The following is a 27,207-nucleotide window of genomic DNA, read 5'->3' as shown; positions in this document are numbered from 1 at the left end:
AGGTCAGGCGTGTCCGTCCTTCCCTACATCCGACCCCTCACCCATACCTTTTTTTGATCCTTTTGTCTTTCTCTGCTTGTTTTACTTCAGCTAAATCTGGACAAATTAACTGGATTTGTTTTCATTAATAACCTTTGCTAAACCAATCTGTGTGCCCCTCTCCTCTTCTCTCTGTCTCACACATGCCTCTCTATCACTTGTTCTGTCTGTCTGTCCTCTCCTGTGGCCTTTCCCCTTTCCTCCCATACTAGCCTTCATTTCACAGATGACAGGTTGGCTGACTGTAATCCAACAGATGCTGGGGCGGGGAGGCCTGACCAACTGTTTTAACTCCAATCAGCTTTTATTGCTCTCCGGAGGAACCCCATACAACCCCCTACCAGCCTGACATTTCAGAGAGCAGGAGAGAGCAGGAGAGAAAATAGCACATATATAAATGTATCTGTGTGTACGTGTGTGACTATGTGTGTTGATTAAGGCAGGGGGCTGATGGGAAAAAAGGGTGACAGTCATTACCCCCTGTGCCTGGTGTGGGGCCAAACCGCTGGCGTCAATCAACTTAGACACTTGTGTTTGTGCGTGTGTGCGTGACAGAGAGAGAGTCCGGCAACAGCAGGGATGGAGATGTCGCTGGTAATGCATCTGCCACTGTCACTGGTCCCCAACAGCCTGAGCCACCCCTGCATTGGCCACGTCTGTCGCCTCCTTCCTATTCTCCATCCATCTCCCTCTCTTCACCCCACCTCCATTCTCCACCCTCCATCCCTCCCTCTGAGACAAAGACAAAAGCGGCTGTTAAGTTACAGCAGTATGACTCTGAAGCTCTTGTTCAAATGAGATTATGCTATATTGCTGTTTGTGCCATCTGAGCAGCCTCCATTCTAAACTGCTGTACCTCATATTAGAGTCTCCCTAAATGTCGCTGTACAAACAGTTATTATCAACAGTGTAGCATATTTATGACATTACCTGGAGTAGCAACACCATTGCTTTTGAATTGTTAGGTACTTGAGGATCTTTCAAAGAAAGAGTAGGCTGATTTCCTGGGCATTATGCAGGCACCATCATACTGCTCCTGTGACCATCTACTGTATAATGCAGTTACTATGCCAAAGGATTAGGGAGGAGTAATTCAAGCTAATTCAATTGAGATTTGTGTTTGGATTTACCTTCTGGTAATTTACCCTTTGTGGACTGTAAATGGGATACATCATAGTGAAGAAATAAATACAGTAAAAGTTTCTACTATATTCTCTGACACACAAAGGTGTTCAAATGGTGTTCACATCATCTCATTTTGTTCAGTTCAACAGCACAATAGCTGACTTCCAGAAGCCATCAGTCATTCGATAAAAGGGCACCTCAGTTTATCTGATGATTAATGGGCTTTTAGTTCTCTCTGTAGAGCCGTGGGCCACTTGAACTCTTTAGCCTGACCTGCAGGCTATTAAAGCCGGTGAAGACCGTAGAAACATTTTACTGCTGCTAACACAAAGAGGTGATGCGACCTTGGCCAGGACGGTGTTGTTCAAACGGGACATTGATATAATACGTTTGCACTTTCAGCACAAGACACATGCAAACATCTTTTCATATGTGTGCATGATTATGTCCTTGTAAGAACCTGCTCACTTCATGCTGACACAGCACATGAAATTGCAGTCAGCACTAATTGGACGTCCAGCATGTCTCTCCAGCTTACACAGAATTATATATTTATATAAACTTACATATACTGCGTTATTGTATTTCATTGCAGTCTCTTTGAAGCAAGTACCAATAAGAAAGCTGCCTTCACACACAGCATCTTGAGGCAAGCTTCCTTTGCTGGCCCACATGGCTCAGATGAACGAGCCCAGAGCAGCATTGGAAGTGCTCACTGTGGGACGGAGAGAGGTGCGCAGTGAGCCTTCATCTCCTCTCTTCCTTTAGAACATATTTTGCCTTTATTATCCTTTCAGCAATCACAAGACAGGTTCAATGTCCCCAAGGAACATTTCTTTGGATATCTGCTAATGAGGCATTTCATATCTTCTTACGTAACTGCTTCACCAATTAGCTTCCCTTATAGTGATGTGAGGAGATTCATTTTTTAGTGTAAAAAAACTGAACATTTGTTCTATTCCCTGCTCTGTTTCTGACTACGTGAGCTGCCAGGTATGGCTTGGGGAGTGGGGGGAAAAACAGGCTTCATGCACTACAATGTACATGATACATGACGTGCCATAAGTTTTTCTTTCAAGTTAGTCAATTAGATCATGTAGCTAGCACACATAGCCATGTTCTAAAGGCTGGAGCAAATGACATTGCCCGAAGCAGATTTCAAATTGGCTAGAGAGGAAAGTGTGCTTTAGTATCTGTGTGAGTCATTTTCAAGGGTAATCAGCCAGTTTACGACAGAGAAAGGTCACCTATGTAGCCAGCCCCCACAAGCAACTTGCTCTTAAAGGTCCCATGACATGGTGCTCTTTGGATGCTTTTCTATAGGCCTTAGTGGTCCCCTAATACTGTATCTGAAGTCTCTTTCCCATAATTCAGCCATGGTGCAGAATTACAGCCACTAGCACTAGCACAATGAGCTTTCCTTAGTATGTGCCATTTCTGTGTCTGTAGCTATTGAGGAGGAGAGAGGGGGGCCAAGGTGGAGGTTGCTGGTGTGGCCTTGACCAACTGCCACTTTGCTCGTTTGAAAGCCATGATGTCTCTCTCTCTCTCATGGGTGGGTCAAATTCTCTGGGCGGGCAAAGCAGAGAAAGGGGAGGTGACCTTGCTCCTTATGACCTCATAAGGAGGAGATTCCAGATCGGCCCATCTGAGCTTTCATTTTCTCAAAGGCAGAGCAGGATACCCAGGGCTCGGTTTACACCTATCGCCATTTCTAGCCACTGGGGGACCATAGGCAAGCTGTGGGAATGCATATTTGGGATTAAAGACTAAAAAGTGGTTAAAAAGTTTTTCTTTTGTCAAGTCAGGAATCTACAAAATATAGAATATAGTCCAAAGTAGAAACTGCTGAGGGTCAGTTAGGGGATTAACTGGGGCTTAAATGAGAATAGTGTGAAGAAATAATTACTTTTTAGTTAACTACATGAATAAATGAATGGTGCCAGCATGGGTGCAGTTACAACTCCAGCAAATGTGCAGGACACTAATCCTGGAACAAGCAATGAACACCTGGTGACCGATGCTTGTCTATTGCTTCAAATGCATGATATAAATGTACAGCAAAGAGTCCTGCTAATTTATTCTAAGGAAGCTTACACCATGGAGTGATCACAGGGGAGGGTACTGTTATATTCTTGTACTAAACTAAAAACTGACAATGAGCCAGAGAGACAACAGAGATTGTGCAAGTTTAATCAGTGATCAGTTATACAACTAAATGTAGTTGTTTTAGTCCTCCACCCCATGCTGCCATTAAATGTCTCTGTGATTAGAGAGGCGCACACAGCCAACTTAATTATCCAACGCCACAGACAAACCCTTTGCGTGATTACAACAGTTTGCTTCTTATACTGCAATTATGTTCTTTGCCATGGCAAAAAAGCTATAATTAAAGAGAACATGCTTGCTCTGTGTGTGTGCATATGTGTGTTTGTTTGTGTTCAGGTATCTACGGTTGTGTATGCATATGTGGATGAAAACTAACAAATATGCTCTTGCTGAATTCTTTCAAAGCTAACCACATTAGTTGCAGCGCTTTTCTGTCTCAATAGGACAGAGAAATCCACCTTTAGGCCTATTCTAGAGCATACGGTGCTGTTCAGGGCTGCAGCACCACAGAGAATAAACAGAGGTAAACTGGGTCAGATTTCTGTGGTTGTGATTCCATGATGTCAGTAAGAGAGGGATGAGATATGCAAGACTGTGAGAGATGTGAGAAAATCCAAGACAGAGTCTCTGTTGCCCCGCCTGAGATCATGTCTGACAAAATTTGGATAAAAGTGTGTATTGTCATAATTGCAGAGGAACAATCAGTGTTTCCATATCCTATTATTAGAGCATTATGGATGTCCCTGTGGGGGAGGTTGAGGGGTTTCAGGAGCGGGGATGTAGTCAAAGAATGTGCATTTTTCAAACCAGAAGGGGGCAGTGGAGCAGCAGCTGTGTGCTTATGTATCTGTGTCTGTGTGTGTGTGTGTGTGTGTGTGTGTGTGTGTGTGTGTGTGTGTGCGTGTGTGTGTGTGTGTGTGTGTGTGTGTGTGTGTGAGGGCAAGGCTTATTCCCTCTGGAGAGTATTCCCTTCACAGCCTCACTCATGGGCATGTCAGTGTACGACCAGCATACTGTAGTGGCATTTGAAATGAACACCAGCCAACCACTGATCATGGTATATGAACATGCTGAATGATGATGAACATATGCATATGTGTGTGCACCATGTGTTTGTGTGTGATCCCACTCATTTGCATACAGAAGTGACCAGGGCTCAGGTGACCCACACTCACTCAGACTCTGAGATATGCACAAGTGCCCTCCAGTGTCTGGATAATTATGAGATTTTATCCCCACATACTACGTGTGACTACAGGACACAATCCTGCTCAGCAAATGAAACCATCTTTCTTGTGTTAACCTCAAAAGCTACATCTTTGTTTGAATGTATCCATTTGGTTACCCCTTCTATTTAGAATGCATACTTTATTTCTTTGAGAAAAGCTGTGCAGACAAAACTTGCATTCACTCACACTTACGTGCACACAAAAGCTGCATGTGAGGGATGGAAATGAGTGCCTGGCTGTCTGTCATGTGCCTCTGACAGAGATCTATGAGGGAATATGGAAAGAGTAACCTGTCCCATTGTTTCCCTTGGGTGCAACCTTCTTGACCTCCCCTGAATCCTTTGTGTCTGCAGTGGGAGGGTAAGCCATATCATGAGAAACAGTATTACCTGATCAAAGTATACACAGATTCTTTTACTTTCTTTCCTTTGCTGTCACCTTTTCTGTCCCTGATGCATTCCTCCTTTCTTTTAATTTGTACGCCCCTTTCCTAATTGCTTTGTGTGCTGCACTCAACAGATGACTCTTATATTTGTCATGCAGAGGTTATAGTCATCACAGAATCCACCGTTGTTGTCCTTCCATTCATTTCTCTCCCCTCCAGTTTTCTAAATGTTTGCAAATGAACATGAGTAGTCTCCTCTGTGTGTGGCGACACGCTAATTAATCAAGCACACCATGCTGGCCAATCCAGTAATGGCCAACAGCTTTGAGCACGCAGCTCGCTGGCAATAACCAGTTTGTACAACCCTGAAGGGCTGAGAGTTCACATGTACTGTATGTGTTCATGTAACAGTTATTCCTCGGTGGAAACATTGTAATACTACCAGTTTGTGAAGTTGTGTGTGCGTGGGGTTGTTGTAAATGTTAATCGGTCAGACTCTGCTATGAAGGTGGTGGAGATATTATGCAGTCTGGCCTCTCTTTCTCTCTCTCTCTCTCTCTCTCTCTCTCTCTCTTTCTCTCTCTTCTCCGAAGGTTATTTGACTCTTGCCACACATCAAATATGTTCCACTTTTTGGTAAACCTCTCCCTCTTTATCTCTCCCTCTGTTTTTTCTCTAGCATGCCCTATCTTTCATCACATCTCTCTCTACCAAACAGGATAAAAAAAGTAAACTTGATAATAATTTCTATCAAAGAGGTCTTGTGCTATACACAATTTTTCATGATTTCTAGCCCTTTATTACAATATTGTTCAGTATGGTGATCAGTTGTTCTTTTGGAAGATATTATTAGTATGCACATCCTGTGGAGTATTGGATGTAATTGCTATCTGTCCGATGGTAAATTTGTGTTCTCTCACAGAACTCTGATCATTATTTCCTTAGTGAACATTCCAGAAGACAAGGAGTTGTTTTGAATTTTGTTTATCCAGTTGATTGAATTTTGAAGCGTATAGGCTCTAAATATGCACATAAACACATCAACTAGAAAGACTCATTAATTTCCTTGCAGGGAAGAGGGATGAGGGCTGTGAAAAAGTGGAGAAGGATTGATGAGAAGCAGGGAGGTACTGGCAAGGTGATTAAAAACTCAAGCTACAGATGTTTCTGGAACACTTCAAAGTGGTGCGCCTGCCAGTGCCAGCGCCGGGCATGATGCATTATTGAGATGGTGCCCAACTGGCACCTGACATCACATGCCCAGTCCACCTGGCACTGTGCAGTCACGTGGGTGACACTTTGGGTCACACCCCCCCGTACAAACCCAGCTTCCAGTGTGATGAAGGGCATCAGGGGAAACAGCACACATGCTCAACACAGACCTCAAAGGCACTAAACTGGGGCATGTGCAGTTCGTAAACTTAGCATCATGAGTGAGAAGTGCAGGAGGCAGGAAATGAAGCATTGCAATGCATTTCCTCTATTACTTTGCTTGTATATTGACTAAGACGTGCTCGGTGTGAAAATTTCTCTACAGAATATATACCTTAAACAAATGTTTATTTCCTCACTTGGCTTGTAGCTGTCTGTTGAAGTTTACAACACAGCACAGTTGTGTAATGTTTAAGCAATATTGTGTTTTGTCTTGTGTGCAGAGGGAAGATGAATGGAAATGAGATGATGCACTACAACAATGTATTTTCCTGTGCAATAAATTATTAAGATGCAATGACAATAATTCAGTAGAGTCTGTATTATTGCCTATTAGGAATATAAACGGGAAAGCCTGGGAATCTTTTTGAAATGGCTTCGGCTTTGAAGGAACCTACGGTGTGGTGTTGATGCAATTCATTCTGCTTAATATTTCAGCAGCCCCCTCAACCTTGTATAAAGAATATTTAGAGGTCACATAGTGTGTTTGTGTGTGCATGAATATCTGTGAGTTGTCTGTGTGTGTGTTTCTCCTGCATGTGTCCCCTGACACCTGTACTCTATCAGGGTGTGAGGAACAGACAGAGGCCAGAGCCACAGTCACAGGTCTCAGACCAGTGGGGTGTGAAATGAATCAGAGGTCCAACAAACTCTCCCCCCGCTGTACACACACACACACACACACACACACAGTGTTTGTGTGATGTATGTATGTGTGTGTGTATGCAGGGGCAGCAGGTAACGTAGGATTGGGTAGGACAGGCAGCTATCCTTGGCACCGTACTGTGACAATCTGCGGGTTAATTCCCATATTATTGAAAGACATGTACATAAATGCACACTAACTGCCCAGAAGCAATCCCCACCCAAGTCTCTGTCATGTTTTTTTTTTTTTTTTTTTTTTTTTTTTTGGGGGGGCATTTTTAGGCCTTTATTTATAGAGGACAGCTGAAGATATGAAAGGGGAGAGAGAGTGGAAATGGCATGCAGCAAAGGGCTGCAGGTCAGAATGGAACCCGCGGCCGCTGCGTCAAGGAGTAAACCTCTATGTATGGGCGCCTGCTCTACCAGGTGAGCTACCCGACACCCGTCTCGGTCATGGTTACACCAATATATGTAGATAAACCTGAACACTAAATCAAACCCACAACACGAAAACCCAGGTAACATAAATGCACACCCAAACATAAACAGAACATCATTAAACAAACTTCGACAAAGACAGGAACCATTCAAAACAACGTCCCATGAGCCTTTGCAGTGCTTAAGCGCAGAGCACAAGGGTGTCCTGTCAGCCATTACAGTATTGTGCACACAACTACGCTAAGTTAAAGCATACATTTGTCGCAATGGCCACCTTCTCCACCTTTAGCGTTTATTTACGTCTTTTGAATGCGCTTCTGAAGCACTGTGGCCGCTCTCTGATGTTATTATGGATCCCACGTATTTCTAGGCAAGTCCCGCCATACGAAGCAGCTCAATTGGTTGGGGTTAGGCATTGACCTCAAGTGGTTAAGGTTAGGATAGCCAATTGGTCAGGGAATAGGACCTGAACGAATCAGGATGTGTTACCTTGCGTAAGCATGGACGCCTGGCCAATAGTAGTGTGTGAATGCTATTGAAGGGCGGGCATTGCCTCAAAGTTGCATGGGTTCCATAATAACGTATGTTTGGTTTGGTTGTCATGGTAATCAATCATATCCAATAATCAATCAATAATCAAAAAATATGCCGCCTCGGTTCGGAAGTTGAAATCCTTGTATTTGAAAATCCAGCGATCTCTAAACAGCTGTCGGATCAATTTCTTTACTAATTTGGGAGACTCATAAGGTCTTGGTCCCAATAACAGAATGTATGGTCCTATTTTATAATGTAGAGACGAACAAAAAGGAAGTTGATAACGTTATAAAATGGTTGTGTCTTTTGGCCAAATATCATATTCACAAGGCCAGATTTCTTCAGTTTCTTCCCAGCACATAGTTGTTTTATGGTGAACCTCAGAAATTCTTTGACTCTGTATGTATATGTATATGCGCTTTGAGTGTCTATGATAAAGCGCTATATAAATGTAATAAATAATATGTAAAGTATTTAAAACAAAAAAAGCTTTAAAGACTTCTCATCTCCTGAGGAGCACTATAGACAACATTGCCGCATGATTTAAATTGGTTATTTATTTTTATGAACTGAAAATGTAACCTGTATTTTTGTGTGCACATTGGAAAAAACACTCCCTATACTGTTGTGTTTTTTTTTTGTGAATATATTGTGTTAATAAAGTTGAGGTTGTGCGCTAGTTTGAGTTGTAGTTCCATAATGGCGGCGGAGAAAGATGTGAGCGAAGCCATTTGGTCCGCTGTGGCAATGCTGTCGGATATCCAGAAGTTAAAGCCCGAGCAAGAACAATCTTTGCTGAGTTTTATTGGTGGCCATGATGTTGTGGCCCTCCTCCCCACGATGTTCGGGAAAAGTTTGGTTTTCCAGCTCGTTCGGTTAGTGGTGAAGGAATTGGCTAAGGCTAACGCTAGCGACGCTAAGCCTACGTCACGACAAAACGTTAGTGATTGGTTATGGCAGATCCAGAGTGGCTGTGGGCAGATCCAATAGTTTTAAACTTCAACAGAGTACCTGCCTTCAAGGAAGTTAACACTTGTCAATAGAGAGTGGCCAGACTCTCTGTACAAATGAAATGTACGAGAGTCTGGTAGGACCAGGCTAATAACTGATGCCAAAAAGAAGTGGTGTGGATCACATCCTAGTTAGCAGCAACGAGCTCGTCCTCAGAACGGTTTTACCAAGGGTCATGTATATGCGGCCTAGGCTATCCAAATCTACCTCCCTCCCACATTAGCCTACCCAAACCTCCACCTCACCTGCCGCCTATGTGTGTGTGTGTGTGTGTGTGTGTGTGTGTGTGTGTGTGTGTGTGTGTGTGTGTGAAAGCACTGGAAAGCAGACCGAAAAAGAAAGACGAGGGAGACAGAGACTAAAACTCTCCTGCAATGTTATGTGTGATTTTTTTGTTGAAGTAATAGCATCTCATTAAATAAAGGCAGCATAAATAGTTGTGAAATTTCTGGAGAGAGATGTTTTTTGTGGTTTAGCTTTAACAGTTCAGTTTACTTTAGTCCCTAAATCTGGATTACCAACTAGGCAATGCAGGCAACTGCCTTGGCGCTCCAGATCCCCAAAACGTTCACAGCATGTCAATTGCTTTTGGTAATTTTTTTTAATTTCAAATTTGTCAGGGAAGTTGCACAATTACAGGATTTAAAAAAAACAAAACAATGTACTCATGATGTGTATGCTATTTAAAAGTTTAAATTACAACAAATTAACTAGAATTGGTTGCACTGGACTTCATTTGAATTTGGAGTTGACAGTGTAAGATTACTTTTATTGATCCTGCAATGGGAAATTTTCACTTTGTTGTTAGTTATGACACACATTACACAAAGGGCCAAAACACACACACACACACACACACACACACACACACACACACACACACACACACACACACACATGACATATCCATGCACTAATAAAAAAATGACAGAGTGAGGGTGCTGGAAAGACGTCCTGAGCAGTTGGGGGTTTGGTGAGAAAAATGTGCTTTGTTTATTGATACTTCCCTCAGATAATCATTGTGCAGAATGATGTAGGCTATGTGCACAATTTAATAATACGGTTGTTGTCACATTCATCTGCTGAGGAGGACAATTTTAAGACATGAAGCCTATGTACAAGATGATTTTTTGACATCACAACTTTGGAAGACAATCGTGGTCATTTGTAGCCTATATTCAAAAAGTTTTTTTACATTCTAAATATGCTCTAAAATGTTTTATTGTTTACTCCATTTGTCTCTAAAATAGCCTACTTGTGTAAACTGAGTTTATGTGGGTTAACGCTCCCTTGATCCCAACCTGCAACTTTTCTGGGAAAAAAAAGATGCTCAGGCAACAAGAAACAGGGCGGCAGCATAGAGCGTATTCGGCTCTCTGGTTGGCTGGATCCGCTGCCAATCATCCCCGACGGCTCCGCAGCACCTCCCACAGACGCACAGCGGCAGCACAGCTTTCACCGACAATGATATTCAAAGCACTTGCGGCTCGTCTGCAGCGGTAGGAGAAAAGAGGAGAGAAAGAGAGAACCTCACCTCCTCAAGCAGCGAGTGAGGTAGGGAAAAAAGACAGAAAGCGGCAGAGAGAGTGAGCGAGAGGAAGAGGGGAGGCTGTGGAGTAAAAAGAAAGACACCAGCGACTTGGACCTCCAGCGGGGAGTGTTTAATTGTCTGCGCTTTATTGTAAAGTGTCTAATTTCCACACAAATTCAACATGTCATCGTCCGGTAAAGACAACAGCGGTGCCCAACATGCCAATTACGTGGGACCTTACCGTTTGGAGAAGACGCTCGGGAAAGGACAGACAGGTTAGTTGGGACAGCTTGCTCACTGCATCCCCTGTAATTGCACAATTTATTTTCGGAGCGCTCCGCAGCGAGTTGAAATTTGGCCGGCTGGGTGTCTGCAAGTGATAAATAACTAACCGCTTACTTACAAACACCTGCCAAGCCTTGTGGGGGATTTTTTTGGGGGGTTGGTATTTCTTCGGCGAGCTGACATAATCATTGTTCACACAGCGGGACGAGAGAGCGGTGATGTTGCTTTACATCGGTTTGTTGGCTGTGCGTTGGCGTTGGACTGGATGTGTGTATCCAGGAGCAGAGCAACGTGGACACCGGTCAACGCCGAAAACGATGACTGTGACATGGGCTATGAAAATGAACTTTTTGTGTCCCCTGTTTGTGTGTGTGTCCTGTGATTGGAGCACAATGCCGTTAATCCCGATTTGCCTGATACATTGATCTATTCTTAGTCCGCAGGCAGGCAGGCAGGCGTCTCTCCTATAGGCTCTGACAGCAATACGTGGGTTTCCTCCGATATGGAGTGGAGGGTCATACCTTGACAGATTACACCATGAGCTGCTCACAGACCTGGAAAGAGCTACATTGATTTATATTCATTTACCCCAGGGGATGTAACTAGGCTTTCTTAATAAGGAGCACATGCTTTATCTCAGCCATAGACAGCAATGACACTGCAGTTTGTCAAAGTTGCATAGCACATGTACAATTCATGGTAAAAGAGCACTTCATATTCTTCCTCTCTTCAATATTTCATGCTATTTTAGGTATGTTGGTATTGCTCGTGTGTGTGTGTTTCCTATACAGTAAGCTCAGCCCTGTTGTCAGCACTGGCGAGGACATACAGCACAGTGAGCATCGTCTGCGGTCAACTCCTGTACATGCAGCCAGTGGAGCCATGTGAAAGGAGAGGCAAGCACAGCCCTGTGGAGGCAGAGATGGCAGGAGTGATGCAGCATGCTCCGTAAGATCCCCACCCTAAGAAAGAGAGAGAGAGAGAGTCAGAGACTTCTCCTCTCTTTTCCTCTCCGCTGAGAGATTTTCCTCCCATCTGTTGTCTAAAACGGCTACAATAGGCGTTGCTTCCCCTACCCGGTCCAGCTGGTCATGCTGAGCAGCCGTGTGTGTGTGTGTGTGTGTGTGTGTGTGTGTGGATTTTTGTGTGTTCTCTTAGACAGTATGCTTTCTTGAAATATTCTCCTCTGTCACTTCTTTCACCTGGCAAGTCCCCAGCGTTCATTAATGAAGTTTGTCTGTTTGCCCTTCCTGTGTGTGTGTGTGTGTGTGTGTGTGTGTGTGTGTGTGTGTGTGTGTGTGTGTGTGTGTGTGTGTGTGTGTGTGTGTGTGTGTGTGTGTGTGTGTGTGTGTGTGTGTGTGTGTGTGTGTGTGTGTGTGTGTGTGTGTGTGTGTTCATAAGCAATGCCCTCTTTGATTGTAGGACAGGACCTTTAAGGGACATACACACAAATCCCAAAACATGTTGCATCCATACTCCGTGTAGCTCTACTTGCAATGTGAGATATCTGCAGTGTGATGGCTGTAGTTTGATCTACCAGTGGAAATTGATGTTTCAGGCTATGTTCCGATTGGTTCTTTCATAACAAATGCACTATTAAAACACATATGTTCGCCTCTTTCTCCTGCTACTCATATTTAATCATTTGTGTTTACAGGAGGATCTCTCACTCACTGCCAGTCTTAGCTCTCTTTTAGATAGCTCTCAGGGATGTCTAATGGCTGTTTATGGTGGTATAGACCTGGCACTGCTGGGTACAGATGTTTATTGATATGGTGTCTCTGAGATCATCCACAGCTCAGGATGTATTTACGTGAGTGTTGAGGCAGGTTTGGATGCTTTTTTTCATGCTAGCCTCAGGTGTCAGACCCATGGATGCTTACTAAGCTGCAGGTTAGCATGGATCATGACTTGCGCCAAGCATCTTGGACCTCGCATATCAAACTATTTTGACTTGAAATTTGCACTTAGAGAGACATTTCTGAATACATAATATGTATTCAATTATAATGCTTTGGGCTTGGTTTTTCAATTACATATTCATGTTTCATGTGCAGAAATCACCGGGCCCAGCATTATTTGTGTGTTCTGTGTTAGAAAAACCATTTGGTTACTGGCGACCGTGTAGCTTGTCCACGCCAAACCTATTCAGATTAATGACAGCGCGTAATATCCCATTCTCCCATTAACCATTCGGTAATCTGTCAGATCTCTTTCCCAGGCCCCACGGAAAGGGTTGGCCTGGCAATTGTGAGGGCCCAATGGGCTGGGCTCGATCATGAGTGGCAGCTGGGAATGTCCAGTAAGCTAAATCCCCTGTGAGCTTTCCCAGGCTGCGTTTGGCTGTAATTATTAGAAGGGAGAAAGCGGAAGGCCTCTGCTTGATCTGGCTGTCCTGCTCAGAGGAGTGGTGCTGTTACGTGTTCATTAAGTGATTAGGCCTTTTCTTGACAACACACACACACACACACACACACACACACACACACACACACACACACACACACACACACACAGACATACGGCCAGCACAGTGGTTCTGGTTTGGCTTCCTGATCTAATCCCCTGCACAGCCAATGTCTCCTTGGCTCTAACTTACATACTCACGTGGCCCAGAAGTAACGTGGACTGGCCCACTCTAATTTAGCAACTTAGCACCTCTATGTTACTGTGGAAATTAAAATGCACTGGACAGGTTACATGTACAGTTCTGCTACAATATATAGTGCACAGTATAATAAGCAGGATGCATATATTTTTTTTAATCATCTTCTTTTTTTTTTTAGGCAGAATACATTGTGAAAGTATTTGCTCAGTGTACACCAGACTTGTCATGTGTACGATGCCCTCTTAGTCAGGTGTGCATTGGTGCCTGATAGGGTCTATAGATATCGAGTGACTGCATGGCTGGCTACTGATTGGGACTAAAGCCACAGAAACGTGGAAGCCATTATCAAGCCAAAGACGGTTTATGTGCTTGAATGTCGGAACCTGGCCGTGACGTTGTGTCTGTGGGATGGTTCATATAGGTCCTGCACTCAGTAGGATGTGAATGCGTCAACAGCAGATGGGTTTCCTCATACCTCTTGCACCGTCACACTGCAAAATGAATTGCCAATTAGCTTATTTTTCACTGAATTATGCCCATGTGTTGTCTGTTAATTCATATAATGCACTATATTTGGTTCACAAGCCTCTAACCAATGCCAGGATGCTATGGCAGCTTGACAACTGACAAAAAAATTTAGAACTTCCTTCGAATGTTTATCACATTACGGTTTGGAGTAACAGCCTTCATGTGTTTCAGAATCTTAAAGCTTTGTTTGACAAAGCTGAAGATTGTGGATTTGTGTTTTTGCCAGTGCATTGACTTAAGACGTGCTGAATCACCGCTCTGTTCCACTAATGCGTCGGAAAACATTGCCGTGCTTCGCCTTTACTTTGTTCCTGAAGGCTGTTGATTAGTGGAATAGAGGCCTATTGTGTGGAAACACTGCCTGTTAATCCAGTGTAAGTCCCTGTTTTTTTTTTTTGCAAGACTTGGATATTGACAGGTTAAGAGTTGGAGGTTGATGTGTAGGCTCCTTGATTTGTTGATTGACGTTTAGAGAGTGAAATGATCTGTGCTTCGGGGGCTTTCATATTGACTGTTCATCTGACAAAAAGCTGGCTGTGATGTTGTGTCTTGCTCTCTCGTTCTCTGTTTAGCGCTCTCTGTTTCTGTCTATTTGCTGTAAAGTTCTTGCTCGGGGTTCACCAGGCCTACAAGGCATTTAAGCCAGGATCCAGCTGTTCTTGTTGTCTCCGTGTCAGCAAAGGTCTGGCCTGTTTGCAACTCTCACTGTTGCGGTGTTTGGTTGTTTGGTTGTGTGTATGAGAGAGAGTGAAAGAAAAGTTCTCACTTGTCTTTCTTTTTTAAATTCTTTTACACATGCACACATTCCGTTCTGAGAGTCTGGTACATTGCACGGAAATGTAAAACCGTTAATTTGATGTTGATTGATAGCTGGTGAGCCGGGCATGGTTGATTCAGATCAATGGGCACTCCCAAAGATTTCCTGTCTGGTGTAAGAAATCTATACTGTTTTGCCGCACATGATATTCCTGATGATGACAAGTGAGGAGGGAATGCTCAGTCGATGCTGTCAATGAAAAACCACTTGGCAAATCCACAGCAACTAAAGGCATCTGTGTGTGCATATACGTGTGTGGTGCTTGTAAGCGGTGCAGGTGCACAAACTCTCGGTGACCTGTAGCCTCCGTGCCATTAAAATAATCTTGATACCTGTGTCGAGCTCAAACGCAGGTGTCTATTTTCCCTGTGTTCGCAAGATTACCTGTAAAAAGTTGGCAGCTTTGACCTAAAATTGGCGAGTGAGGGAAGTAAATGAAAGGCTGGGATGATAGACTGCGATGATAGACCCGTGTTTCAGTGGGCCTGTTCAGAGATTCAAGTCAAAGAAGCCCTGACCCAGTGGCTATGCCGTGTTGCTCCCAGCTGGGTAGCACCCTGTGTTAGCAAGCTGGTTCAGAGCTGTGGAGCAGGAAGCCAAGCCTGCATGGTCTCAGCTGTTTGACTGTCTGGCTAAAGCCAAAGCCCTGCGCCCTGAGCCTTGAAATGTATCCTAAAGTGTGTGTGTGTGTGTGTGTGTGTGTGTGTGTGTGTGTGTGTGTGTGTGTGTGTGTGTGTGTGTGTGTGTGTGTGTGTGTGTGTGTGTGTGTGTGTGTGTGTGTGTGTGTGTGTGTGTGTGTGTGTGTGTGTGTGTGTGTGTGTGTGTGTGTGTGTGTGTGTGTGTGTGTGTGTGTGTGTGTGTGTGTGTGTGTGTGTGTGTGTGTGTGTGTGTTTATGAATGTGTATCTTCTAATGTGCATGTAGGAGCGCCGTTGCATCGGGGTTATGGTGATTTCTTGGCGTGGCTTAGAAACTATGCCTCAAGTTAATTGTACCGGCCTGTAGTCTTAAAGCTGTCTGTGACTTTGGCTGAGGTTATATAATGATGATGGTCTCTGTCATTTAGTGCTCCTCTCCTCTCATCCGCCTCACCCCATCCCTCTCTCCCACTCTGTCCCTCTTCCACTGGCCAGTCAAGATTCATACAGGGATTCAGCCATGTGATAAATCAGACAAGACCTCGGTGGAATTGCATCGATTGGGAGGAATGTATGTAGCCAACGATTTTCAGAGATTAATGATGAGGAAAGAGGTGGAGAACTGGGAGGAGGGGAGGAGAGATAAGAATGAAGGCAAGGCAAAGAAGGAGTAGAAGGGAAAAAAAAACCTTGAACTGAGAGAGAGCACAAACCGGTCTTGAATGTTCTGACTGCTGCGGAGGTTATTAATTAAGACAAAGTATTGATCATTGTCTTCATTATTCTCCCCTCCTTCCGCATTTTCATCTCTCTATTGCTGACCTCCAGAGGAGAAAAGGACTCAATCTTTAGATGGGAGGTCAGTGAGGAAGTGAGGGACTGCTGTGGCTGATCATGAATGAGTGTGTGTGTATTTATACCGTATGTCTGTGTTTTGGACAAGCTCCATCGCATCCTATTTGAGTTTCATTCTAACTCCACATCCACTGTCACTGTTTCTCTGCCAGGTTATATACAGTATAGCGTGAAGAATCAGGTTAGGACAGCATAGTTCCACTAATGCAAGCAGAAACACACAATTTCTCTTTTCACCGGTGCACCAAATTGTTACATTTATATATATGACTTCATACTGTTGCTTCAGTAAAATCTGCATGGTGATTTACTTCTAGACATCTCTGCACCTGCCCCAGGCTTTGTGCACTTTCAATGCTGCCAGTCAGCCATTCTGCTGGTCACTAAGTCAGCTGCCACATCTTGTGGTCTTTATCAACACGGGGCATTTACAAATGTACAGTATTTTAAACGTATTTGCGCACAGCAGTAGGCTTAATCAGCCTATTTCTTGCTCTCTCTCACCCAGCTCAGATTAACCCTTACTGAGCCGCCTGTCTGGCTATGACTGTGAGAACGCTGGGTTGGTTGCCAAGGTTGGTTGTCTGGTTGTCATGGTTTCCTTGCTTCTTGCTGGTTCCCAGTCTGCCCCCATAAAGAAAGAAAGAAAAGGAATGCTCTCTCTCTTCTCTTACTTACTCTCTGATTCTCTCTCTCTCTCTCTCTCTCTCTCTCTCTCTCTCTCTCTCTCTCTCTCTCTCTCTCTCTCTCTCTCTCTCTCTCTCTCTGGTGCTCTTGTTTCTCGCCGTCTCTCGCTCTTTGAGGGGCTGCAGACTGGAGTTAACATCAATTCCTTCACAACCTCCGTTGCTCCGTTGCTTTCTGTGCGTGCGAGTCTTTATCAGACTTATTGCTATTTATCTCCCTCGTGTCTACATGTGACTGTAGAAAATGAGTGTGTGAATGAATACAGGACTGTGTTTTCACATGTGCGCTGCTGGGGTATGTGTGTGCATGCTGTGCACTTGTGTGCGTGTGCTCAGACATACGGTCATGGATCAGACAGGCTTGCCCTGCTCTGTGCTCTGCGCTATGTGCTGTGTTCCCATTTAAATCTGGGAGATTAGCACATGTGGGGAGCCTTGGCTTTAGTTGCTGTCAGCTCAGCTAGCCTTGGCAGGCTGTCCTCAGATCAGGGGGGAAGCTCTGTGCTCATCCTCTTCCCCCCCCCCCCATTGCTGACTGACTGCTGTACCTTATCCATTAACAAATAGATGGGTGGGCCAGTGACCTTGACTGTGCTACAGTTTTCTAACTGCTGCAGCACACTTATGCAATTCACACGGCAGCCTTTATCATCGGCCTGCCATACTGGATATACATAACGCACTAAAGTTATATATAATATGGTGAATAGATTTTATAAAATATTTTTCATTTTGTCATTAGTACATCATTTGACGGGGTTCTAAAGGTTCCCAAAAAAGTATTATGTCTTAATAATGTTGGTACTTACCCTATTACATTGGCTAACATTTCCTGTAAGCTGTACCTGTTGCTTTGTACCTGTTGCTGTTGGTACATTTAAAACACTTTTCATCATGGTCGTGGATTGCATTTTGTGAATGTTCCTGTTTCACCCTTAAATGAATGTATTTGTTAATTTGTTAATCTTCTAAATCTTGTAAGCAGTTTTTTGTACTAAAGACATGCAATGTAAATCAAGTATAAAGATAAGTAGTGTATACAATAAAACAAACAAAACGGAAAACTAAAACTTTTTGTGATTTAGTATCACAGTGTAGAACATGCTTACATTTACATATTTAGCTAAATTGGCCGTTTCACTTGGGATGCCTTGCCATTAAGAAAATATATATATGCAAATTTTACTTACTGAAGTATAACTGCATTTCCAGAGTGAATACAGTGAATGAATGACTCTTAAATTGCATAAAGCAGTGCCTTTTCTTCTGCAGACCTGCTGGCTACTCTCCCTGGACTGTTTTCTAAGAAAAAGTACATGAATGAAACGTGTGCTCATTTACTGTGTGCAGCACACATCCCAGATGGCAGGGGCAGGGTAATTGTGATGCATTTAGAGTTTTTCACTGCCACTCGCTCTGTTGTCAGCTCTTTAGGCTATGAAGCACAATGTGCCTGAAACACCTGAGATGTGGCTTGGCGTGTGAAGTCAAGCAGACAGCCCTCAATGAGATTAGATTAGATGAGCATGACTGGTCATAAACCAACAACCTGCGCTGGCTGCTTGTCTTTGTGGCACCGACTTCTGACACTTGGCCTGACTAAAGAGAATTAGCACTACGTTAGCCAGGTCAACTTATTTTATCTCAGCTGGGAACATCAAGGAGTCTGTTATTCATAGGGAGAGGAAGGAGGGCAGGTTCAGTTTGCTGTTCTGATGACGTTTGGGAATGTTGTTGCCAGTTTACAGAAAAACCACCTGGATCACAGGTGGTCCTGCATCAGTTGTACCTGCCAAGACAAACTGTTTATTGGTTTGCTTTTTTCCTGTGCTGCCACTTTATCAGAGAATGGGTCAGTGCTCTGAGTCTGCTGCCAGGTCAGATCCTCTGTCATGACTATGTATTAGGATGAAATCGGATCACAGGAAGATGTCATACTTGAAGCAGTGAGTCTAGTATAAGTCTTTGTGTTTTCCCCGCATCTGGCCTGAATTGTAGGTTCCGCCTGTTCTACTTACCTCCAAATCTCTGGCCTTGTAGTGCTTAACTGTTGGTGAAAGTATTTTCACCATAAATCTTTTAATACGGCCAGCACGCTCCTCTATATGGATTTTCCCCCTCGCTATTGGTTGATGGTTCATGAACAAGCATTCAGCTTTTGTCCCTGTGTTGTGATGTAACCTCTTTTTTAATGGGGGCTGAGGTATACTCAGAGTAACTCTATAAACATCTAAAGATCAGGGGCTGTATTTATAATGTATTATTCATCACCAAACTATTTGCTCTCTGTAAAAATCTTACATAAATTCTTCTATCATTTGCAAGTTTAAAAGAGAAACAGGCCCTACTGTTTCTAAAACTCATAATTATTTTGTAATGATCAGTATGTTTTCTTTTCCCTTTTTAAAAGGCTAAAACTCTGAGTCAGTATCCAATTCAATTCCATTGTGCTGTGAGGTCAGAAGCTATGATGAAGGCCTTTGTACAGAAGGAATAATCCATCAGTGCTATGACCTTTTGGCCTTCTATAACCCATTGAGTGAACTCTGTTACAGGTTCAAAAGCACATTTGATCCTTCTTTCTTTTTTTCTGTCTTGTATTCTTGCTTTCTTCTTTAGCTGCTTTTTTTATTTTTTACCTGCGTCTTGGTGTCTTTTTTGATGTCTTTCTTTATATGCACTCTTTCCTGACTAATGGAATAGTTGATGGAGTGATTAAGGGAAATAGCGATGAAATAGAGGAAGGTTTCATCTCTTTATCCCAGATGGTTGACTTTTTTTTTATATTCATCACTAAAAGCTGCTTATTTCTGAGGTGGCTGCGGATTTTGCTGTGCTCTTTTGCACGTGTGTGTGTGTGTGTGTGTGTGTGTGTGTGTGTGTGTGTGTGTGTGTGTGTGTGTGTGTGTGTGTGTGTGTGTGTGTGTGTGTGTGTGTGTGTGTGTGTGTGTGTGTGTGTGTGTGTGTGTGTGTGTGTGTGTGTGTGTGTGTGTGTGTGTGTGTGTGTGTGTGTGTGTGTGTGCACTGCATGCTCCTGTTTTATGGGCTCACTGCTGATGCATAACAACGTCTGAGAGTTGTAACTCATGGGACACAGATGAACATGAGAGAGACGGGGTGGTGTGGGCGGTGGGAGGGCGGGGGTGCAGGCTGGCTCACAAAAGGAGCCCGTTGCTGAGTGAGAAAAAGAGTCACAGCAGTAAAGCATCTCTCAGGGTCGGTGCCTCTGTTATCATTCAAATCCAGCAACCACACAGTTGCACGCACACAATGCAAAAAACAGGCATGCACACAAAACACGGAACACAGGAATGCGCTGTGCAGCAGTGGAGTGGATGCTTTTTAGACTCTACAGGAATCCCAGCTCTCCCTCTGACTGCAGCAGAGCTCTGACGTAATCAGTGGAGGAAACGCACCCGCAGCAGGAAGAACTGCTCACAGTACGGAGCCTGAGGACACACACACACACACACACACACACACACACACACACACACACTTTCCCATGTCTTTAGGACATTTAGGAAGCTTTTTCCTCTACCCTTCAATCTTGTCCTCTGTTTAACCTCACAAGAGTTTACCTGACAGTGCAGGCAAAGTTTTTCATACAGTCAGTTTATAGAAATCTCTGTTGGTGTAGCTGATGTAGTGACTTGCACATATATATATATATATATATATATATATATATATAAGCTGTCGGCCTCAATGCTTTGATGTGAAGAGTCTGTAGCCATAGCAACGCAGAGACACATTTTCACGTGCTAGTTCACATGCTGATGGCATGAGTGTAGCTCTGCCTGAGTAAATTATTATTTTGATCGGTCAGCTGTGTTTGCTGTCCTCATTGCTGTTTTGATGTATTGTGGTTTGTATAATGAGAGCATGAATGTGAGCCAATAGTGTCCATGTCTATTTGTCTGTGTCGGTGTCTCTTCGCATACAAGCCTTGGTGGGTTTTAGAAAAACTGACGACATATGCAGCCCTGCGTGTGGCACCGCGTGACTCATGTGAGTGTATTATTATGATCGTTACTTTTCTCTTTGTGTGATGTACTCTCCGCTGTTTGCTTTGACGGACATGCAGCAGCAGCTTCCTCTGGGTTTATTTTGAAAATAGGGCTGTCATAAAACATTTTTGAGCTGCATTTACTCACTTTTGTCGCATACGACAGCAAAACGACACATTTTATGTCTAATTCAATATCTCCAGAGCAATACAGTGTAGAGACATTTTTTTTTTTTTGTTAAGAAGCAGAAAAATGCGCCATTTTAATGAGGTCTTCCGTGCAATCATGGTCCTTCCAAAAGCTTTGTAATGCAGCCTGGAACTACAGCGTCTACACACTAAATCCATAATCATGAATCCATAAATCATGTTACGTAATGTTCGATATCTCTGCATCGCTTCAAGCTACCGTTGTTCTGTTTACTGAGCATGAAGGCTAACATCTGGGCCTTTCCAAAGATGTCTTCTGTGTGATCCTAGGCTTTCCAGAAGCTTTGTAATCTAGCCTGGATTTGCAGTGTTTTTTTTTTTTTTGGAGACTTTGCACTATAATTCCAGAAGGATAAATCCACAACTGAACGGTTATTTAATCATCTTTTCAAATGAAAAGGTAGCGTTTTACTGTAAGCCCGGCCATCTTGACTCCCAGAATGCAGTGAGGGGAGTGTGTCGACCAGTCAAAGGCTGTCCTTCTGACCATCTTCTTCTTCTTCGATGTTTTACGGCAGCCGGCATCCGCAATGTTGCAGATGCTGCCACTTTCCTGACTGTGTTAAGGGCCATTCACATTGGATGCGCAAACGGCAGCGCTGCGCTATGAAACCCATTATGGTCAATGGCGCGCACACGCAAGAACTGGTCTGCCGCTGTGCTGAGCAAACCGCAGCACAAGCGGCATTTTGCGGCTGGCCGCTCTTGCGCGTGCCCGCGGTCAAAGTTCAACATGGTTCAACTTTGACTGTGGCACGCGCAAGAGCGGCCGCGTTGCGCTGTGACGTACATTCAGGTGTCTGAAAATAACAGAAAAAAGTAAACACCAAAGTACGTGGATCCACAAACGGAACATGGACGAGAGGTTGATTTTGGCCGTCAGCGATCTCCCAGAGCTGTACGACACAAGTTCGAGGTCGTACAGAGACCTCGGCGCAAAACTATGCTGTGGTGCATATTTCCAGCATAATAGGCATGCCAGATGTGTAGCTTATTGTAGCCTCCTAATTTAAATCATTCAGTTCGGTTTGTTTTAGCTATGTGAAAACAACATGGACATGTCTCCACTGAAATACAATCATAACTATGTTGCATTTTTTTCTCAGATACTTTGGTGCATTTGTTAAATAATAATGTGCATTTGCACAACAGTGAGTGCATGTCTTAAAACAATTGGTGTAAACTGCACCGCATAGTGACTGACCTGCAAAATCTTTGATCTGAGAAATGCGCCAAAGCAACTGAGAAAAACTGTACTGTTGTGAGCTGCGAAAACCAAATACCAAACTGATTATACAGTTCCATACAGGTATTTATAGGATATATTTGTATGTGCCTTCCTCTGTCTTCTCCTCACAACCAGGGCAAGTGCCAAGGCTTTCTTTTGGTTCAAAGAAAGAAACATCTTCGCCACCAAATCACTACTGTGTATCCTACATAATGTCACGTACTGCTCGTATGATGTAAACACCAGACGCAGGCGTGACGTGCATTCAAATATTGGCGCATGTATGACGTAAATTTGCGCTGAGCCTGGCGGCAAGCACTACACGTACAATGTGAACAGGCCCTTTGCTGCTACATACAGTATACTAAACGAAACAAACGAGCAGAAATATTGATACACCAGCGTAAATGTAAAAAAATAATGCATTCTCATCTCATTTTTCTCTCAGATTCTTATTTGCACATTTTGATAGTATTGTAGGAGGTAAATTGGAGATGGCACAACTAACTTTTTGGATAAAAATGTATGGACTTTTCAGGGAAAGAATCTAATCTAAAATCTAAAAATGTTTTATATTTGTGTTAGATACGTTTATTGTTGTTTTCCCTGATTGCCAAGACTTGGGAGATCAATCTTCAAAAGTCATCAAGTCTTAGATTATTGTTTTCTGTGTGATTTCAATACATTTTTGTGAGATTCAATTTCTTTTTTTTTTTTTTTTTTGTCTTTATAGTCATATAACAATGTATACATTCATGTGACATCCCTGCAGCATACATATCCTGATAGCCCAGGTTGCCCTGAAAAAATGATGTCCATAACATGATTGTGCATTACAAGGTTGAGGTTATACGAACATGGCGACCCAAATATTGGAAAAAATGGCCTAGGCCCCAGAGGGTTATTTTAAGCTTATAATTTGAGGATGACCCCTCGTCTCACTTATTTAATAGTTAAAGAAACTGGCTTCGTTCCTTTTTAAATACATAATTTATTTAGATTTATTACAGAACATTTCAACAGAAAATTATGTAAAGAAGACTGAAGAACATATAGCATATTGGCTGGTATTCCTTATGTAACAATGTAACCTGGTTAAACAGCCAAACTACTTTCCTTTCCATGAATCTTATCTTAGAAATGATTATGGTTACCTTAATAGACACACTGCAACCCACTCCCTCTTTTATATACCTTTAGCCTATGATATCCCGCTTTTTCGTAAAAGTCTTGCCACCCCCTTCCTTCTTGACCCTTCTTACTCCTGCTCCCTTGCTTCCTCGCTTCCTGCCTAATGGAGGTATTCCCCTGCAGCCTCCAGGCCTCACACTGCTATTCTGCTCAGGTAGGGCTCATTTCATGCAGGATGATTAGATCTCATTGGCAGCAATTCAGGCCCAGATAAGCCAGGGTGTTGGGGGCCTGTACAATAGCAGAAGGAATTCAATTACACATTTACATATACTCCCTTGCAGTATATACCTGCCAATCTGCACACACGCAAGGGCGCGACACATACAGTATGCATGTACACTAATTCAGTTTCACACACACACATTCGAAATGGATACACAATACAAGTATTAATGTAAAATTTTAAGATTCACATACAGTACAGTAAACATTCATATACATACGCTGTAGTGGCTATGGCTTGATCTGCGGTGCTTTTTGTTTGAATACCACAATTATAATGAGCCTTACATAGTGCATGAATTGCCCCCCTCCCCCCTTCTGATCTTCAATCTCACCTCTTTCCCCCTTGTGATGGACAGAAAAAAATGTAGCATTAAAAATAGCAACTCGCACAAACCATTTGTGATAATGTGCGTACCTTAAATGAGCTAATTTTAAAGCAGACTGTCATTGTACGTCTAATGGAAGAAGCATATCTTGTGTTGGTTTTATGGGCCAGAGCTGGTAATTGCTTGTAAAGAGTGATTTTAGCAGAATGTATCATCCTATATCATGTAGCCAAACCACAGGGGAAGATGGCAATAGTAATTGGACATTGATATCAGTAAAAATGTAAGTATGTGTAATTTTCTCACATTTCATCATCTGTAATTTTTTTTATAGTGCATTATACTTCTAGTGTGTTTGTCAGCATGAAGCAGTAATGAGGAAATTCCATAATTAAATTTTTTTTAAATTGTATACATGTCTGCAGATTGGACAAAATAGAGAATAACATTGTTTTATATAGTTTGTATTGTGTGCAATGTGTTTTGTACATGGTGGTTGTTGTTTTAAGGTTTTGATATTTCCCTACAGTATTCCTTGGTCTTAAAGAAGGTAAATTGAAATAGATTGAATAGATAAGTGCAGGCCATTACTCTATTCCTCCTAATAGGACATTTACAGGCATGCTTGATTTTTACGAGGCTGTCTTTTAAAAGTTTAGTCGGATTGAGGAGATGCTTCGATGCTGAAAATGGGGAACATTTGGTATAGTTGGCTCATGTTTCTAATGCCCTTAAGCTTGTGATTGTGTCAGTACGACTTGGGCTGATTAGGCTTGCCTGGGATCTGAATTTATTACTCTGTCTTCGCCAGTGTCATTATACTTCAACCTCTTATATTCACTCCTTAATGAGACTTAATGAAATATTCAAACCTTTACCTGCAGGTGTGTGTGTGTGTGTGTGTGTGTGTATACATGTGTGTGTCTGTGTGTATATCTGTGTCCAGCTCTGTGTGTGTCTGTGTGCCCAGCTCTGTATTCTTGCATATCCCTGACTGTAGATCAGCACTTTTTGATCTCTCTCTTAGCACTGACTAACACAGCTAGACAAGAGACAGACATTTACATTTACACGCACCTGCAGACAGACATGATTTGAGTCTGCTTAATGATGTGTTATTCCAGATTTTACCAACCCAGCTGATGATGAGCAAGCTAGATCAGGCTCATTAATGGGCTTGTTGGCTGGCTGTTTGTTAGCCTTAAGGCCTTTTTATGGTTGTGCGTCGAATCGACACCCTATAGACGCAGACCCTTCTGCGTCTATGCCAGACCCTATGCTGTAGCCTGACGTGCACCTCTCGGAAAATTTAACTACACGTCGCAGCGATGCATGTCGCAGCGACGCACGTCGCCCGGCCGTGGCTTGGTAGCGTTGCATTTCCCCTGGCTCGTTTCCTGGTTCTCCAGGAACAACAACATGAAATCAAGGAGAGGGTTAACTTTTCCTGCTACAGATTTCCCACCGTGGTCAGAAAACACAGGGGAGACACTTTGTTTCTCTCACTACGACTCTAGAGTCGGTACTCGCACCAAAGCTAATCGCCGTCACTCTTTCACTTCTCCTTTGCTCTATCACACACACACACACACACACAACACACACACACACACACACACACACACACACACACACACACACACACACACACACGCTGGCTCAACGCACACACCAGCGCACAAGTATAAACATCATGCCACTTACGTAGGCTACGGCGAGAGCTCTGCGTGGAGCCTCCGCAGAACCATAACGAGGCCTTTACTCTTGGCCTCCTCTCTTTTTTTATTTCATTCTTTCTTTCTCTGTCTGTCTCTCCCTGTGCACAACACTAAATCAAGCAGACCTTTTAATTAAAAGACACCGTTTCTCTGCCCTGACCACATTAAATAGGCTGGGCCGCCAATGGACACAAATGCAAAAGCACATTGTACCTGTCACCTCCTTTTCTAAAACCTATACAGTAAACTGTATATCAAATGCAAAGAAAGGAGAGCTGAACTTTGAGAATTCCACCTGGTTTCTCATGCCCTTAATTCCTCCACTTGTCCAGGAGAGGTAGTTAATATACCCCCCTCATCTTGTTTGACTTTAGGAGAAGACTCTCCCTAATGCCCTTGTCCCCTTTTGAAGAGCTCTTTAAAGAAGTGCTCTTGTTCCCTGTGAATTATACTGTAGCAGTTTCTATGTCACGTGTAGTCCCATGTATAAAGGCACAAAGATGAGAGATGAGTACAGAGAGCTCACCGTGGCCGTCCCCCGGGGCTCGGGATGTGTGTCCCGACTATGGAGTGATTCATTAAGCCATAGTCCCAGGACTCACATCAGGCCTCTTCTGGTTCACATGGAGGCTCCCCACTGACGTGGCCCTTGCCTTTACAGATGCCTCACACATATGTCTTACGGCGAGGCTAAGAGTGTCTGGTGGAGAGGGGGAGAAGGGTCCTCTATCTATCTGGCCGTGTATAAGCAGTCCTGTATAAAGCGATTACTGATCTCCCTTTGGGCACTTTCACAGTTTAATGGCTAAAGCAAACTAATGGTACTCATTTCAAAAACAGCTTCTCGGCTGCTTGTGTTTTTGTTGTTCGAATGTGTTTTAAATGGATTTTAACTATTGAACAGAAGGGGTGTTATTAGCTTGGATGTGTGTGCAGTTGCACGCCCCCCAGTATGTGTACAGTGGCCTTTCGTTCTAACCTCAAAACCCAGAGGTTGCATTGCACCCACCCACTGCCTCTTTGCAGCCCTTTGAAAAATTCACACTCTGCTCACATGTCCCCTCTCGCACACATGTGTACATGCAGATGCTTCCTAGGGGGGATAATTAGTGGCAGATTATTCAGTGATAGAGATCTGATGAAGTTGCTTTAGCTGTAATGCTGTTTTCCAGTCCTCCTCAGATGAGCCAAACGCACATGCACGCACATTTTTTTTTTCCCCCCACATATCTGCACATCATATCTGTGTTAGTCTGTGTGTGATTTATCTCTGAGGGCCAGAGGTGATGGGGTCAGAGTGGAGATGCCTGTTAAGCTAATGACAGTGATTAAGAGGAGGGGTCGGAGGGGATTACCCTTCTTCAGGTTCTCTACCTCAACACCACACACACACACACACACACA

General features: G+C 43.4%; 1 protein-coding gene across 4 annotated transcripts in view; it reads left to right on the top strand.

Moving 5' to 3' along the window:
• Positions 1-10,411: 10,411 nt before the first annotated feature.
• LOC114560621 (serine/threonine-protein kinase BRSK2) overlaps positions 10,412-27,207 on the top strand; it is a 182,752-nt gene continuing 165,956 nt past the window's right edge. For all 4 annotated transcript variants that reach the window (XM_028586123.1, XM_028586124.1, XM_028586122.1 and 1 more), the window contains exon 1: positions 10,412-10,752. In XM_028586123.1, the coding sequence (XP_028441924.1) occupies positions 10,659-10,752 (94 nt within the window). In that variant the 5' untranslated portion in view covers positions 10,412-10,658. The remainder of the gene's footprint in view (positions 10,753-27,207) is intronic.

This window comes from Perca flavescens, chromosome 8 (genome assembly GCF_004354835.1).
Source record: "Perca flavescens isolate YP-PL-M2 chromosome 8, PFLA_1.0, whole genome shotgun sequence".
Classification (NCBI taxonomy): Eukaryota; Metazoa; Chordata; class Actinopteri; order Perciformes; family Percidae; genus Perca; species Perca flavescens.
This window is presented reverse-complemented; position numbering and strand designations above follow the sequence as displayed.